This window comes from Eptesicus fuscus, chromosome 6, assembly GCF_027574615.1.
Source record: "Eptesicus fuscus isolate TK198812 chromosome 6, DD_ASM_mEF_20220401, whole genome shotgun sequence".
Lineage (NCBI taxonomy): Eukaryota > Metazoa > Chordata > Mammalia > Chiroptera > Vespertilionidae > Eptesicus > Eptesicus fuscus.
This window is the reverse complement of record NC_072478.1, coordinates 30,856,396-30,858,619: the sequence shown is the minus strand read 5'-3', so window position 1 is coordinate 30,858,619 and position 2,224 is coordinate 30,856,396. Positions and strand designations below refer to the sequence as shown.

General features: G+C 70.8%; 1 protein-coding gene across 1 annotated transcript; it reads right to left on the bottom strand.

The window, feature by feature from the left end:
* Positions 1 to 631: 631 nt before the first annotated feature.
* Positions 632 to 1,967, bottom strand: C2CD4C (C2 calcium dependent domain containing 4C). Its single transcript, XM_054716929.1, has one exon. It carries the CDS (start codon positions 1,965 to 1,967, stop codon positions 702 to 704), a length of 1,266 nt encoding a protein of 421 aa, XP_054572904.1. The 3' UTR covers positions 632 to 701.
* Between the last annotated feature and the right edge of the window lie 257 nt (positions 1,968 to 2,224).

The following is a 2,224-nucleotide window of genomic DNA, read 5'->3' as shown; positions in this document are numbered from 1 at the left end:
GAGGGCTGTCTGGCTCCAGGGACAGAAGCGGAGCCATTGTTCCCATCATTGTTCCCATTTTCATCTTCTGGGATTTCCTGCACCATGAGCTCCTCAGCTCTGCTGCCTCCCACAGCCCCCTGGGGCATTGGTGGCAGAACCCGGGCCCTGGCACTGCTTTGGGAGGGGGGGGGTGGAGGGGGGAGGGAGGAGGCGTCTGGCAGACCTGGGGGATGAGGACACTCGTGCCACACAGGAAGAGATTCAGCCCAGCCTCAGGACTGGAGACCTCTAGGTCTTCCATCCACCCCGGCCACCTCCTGGCACAGGTTCCCAGCCACCTGAGAACCCCTTTCCAGACCTCTGTAAGTGCTGAGACCACATCAAGGGACATGGAACTTGGGGCACGGGGGGTAGCGCTCAGCCCTGCAAATGGCCTTCTCTTCCCTGGCAGCCCCCTCTTTTCCTCCTCCAAATAACCGAATCCACGAAAAATAGTATCCTGGTCACCAGGCAGCATCCCCGGAAAGCCCCCGCTACAGCTGAGCATCCGGGCCCAGCCCAGCCGGAGTGTACACCCACCTCCTCCTCCCAGCCCCTGGCGCAGCCAGTGAGTCTCCTGCCGCCCGCCCGTCAGAATTTGAGTGTGGGGGGGGGGGGGAGGGAGGGGGGTCTCCCCCGGGCACCCGCGGGAGGCACGGAGCGTGGGCAGCAAGGGGCCTTTACAAGAAGGGGAGCAGGGAGGTCAGGGGCAGCTCCTTCTCCCCCAGCAGCGTGTCCCGCTTGAGGCTGCTGCCCTTGTTGACCACCTTGATCCTGAGGGCCAGTTTCCGGGCGCTGGCCGGCCCGAGGCCGTCGAAAAAGAAGTCCTCGTTGAAGACGGGGTGGCGGCTGTTCTTGATGATGGTGCTGCGCTGCTTCTGGAGCTTCCCGGGCACCAGGCACAGGCCCACGCAGCAGTTGATGCTCCGGGCGTCGCACAGATGGTCGTACAGACCCTCGGCGGCCAGCAGCCGCACCCGCAGCCGCGCCTGGGCCGCCTCGTACTCGGCCAGCAGCCGCACGCTGCCCCGCGGGCCCATGCGCACCGCGTGCTCCGCGCGGGGCACCGGGCCCGGCTCCGCGCCCGGCTCCGGGGCGGCCCTGCGCGTCAGGCGGCGGCGCCGGGCGCCGGGGCTGGTGTCCGGGGTGCTGTCGTCCGCCGACAGGGAGCCGTGGCGGCCCACCGAGTGCTTGAGCTGGCTCACCTTGGCCTGGCTGTCCTGGGCGAAGCCCTTGAGCAGCGACACGGAGCGCGAGAGCAGCGGGGACCCGAACGGGGAGGACTCGGCCGAGGACCCCGTGTCGCTCTCCCCGCCGCTGAAGTAGCGGCTGGGGCTCATGAGCGCGCCGCCCGCCTCCCGGGACGCTCGGTCGCCCCCGTTCGCCTTGCCGCCCCCCGTGCGGCGCCGCGCCCCCGGGGAGCCCACCTGGGCCAGGGCCCCGTGCTCGCTGTGGAACAGGGACTCCTTGCGCCGCGTGTGGGGGCTCTCGGCCAGCGTGGCGAAGCCGTAGGACGTGTGCGCCTTGGGCACGGAGGGCAGGGACATGGCCCCCTGCGCCTGGGGGTCGGCGTTGGTGGCGGCCTCCTCGGCCGGCCAGTCCTCGGCGCTCTCGATCTGGATCACGTGCCGGGTGGCCGCCTTCAGCAGGCTCTTGCTCTCGGCCGCCAGCTTGGCGGGCAGCCGGGGGCTCCGCGGGGCTCGGCGGGGCGAAGCCGAGGCCGGGCTCTGCTCGGCGGCGGCCGGGCCCTGCTCAGCCGGCCCTTCGGGCTCCGCGGGGCTGGCCGGCAGCTTGGGGGGGATGAAGAAGTCGGGGATCTTGTCGGGCGTGAGCACGTTGCTGTACAGGGGCCCCTTGGAGGCCTTGTCGCCCGCCTCGCCCCCCGCAGCGCCGTTCTCCCCGGTCCCCCGAAGCCGCTCCAGAAACCACATGTTGGTCTTCTTCATGGGGGCAGCGCAGCAGGCCAGGAGGGCGCGCCGCGTCTGGGGAGAGAAGCGGGGGCCGGGAGCTGCAGGCCTGCACGCACTGGGGTGCTGAAAGGGGGTTCCGGGCACCTGACTGGGGGCCACCTGGACAGGGCCTGGGCCAGCAGGACCCAGGGGGGCGGGGCGGGGGCGGGGGTGGGATGGGCTTGTCACCCCCCCTCCTCTCCCCAGAGGTCGCGCTTAACTTCCACGCACAGCCGGAGGAGGTGGGGGTGCGC

Excerpts from the sequence above, each read along its gene's own strand:
- C2CD4C (XM_054716929.1), bottom strand. The coding sequence starts at position 1,967 with ATGAAGAAGACCAACATGTGGTTTCTGGAGCGGCTTCGGGGGACCGGG.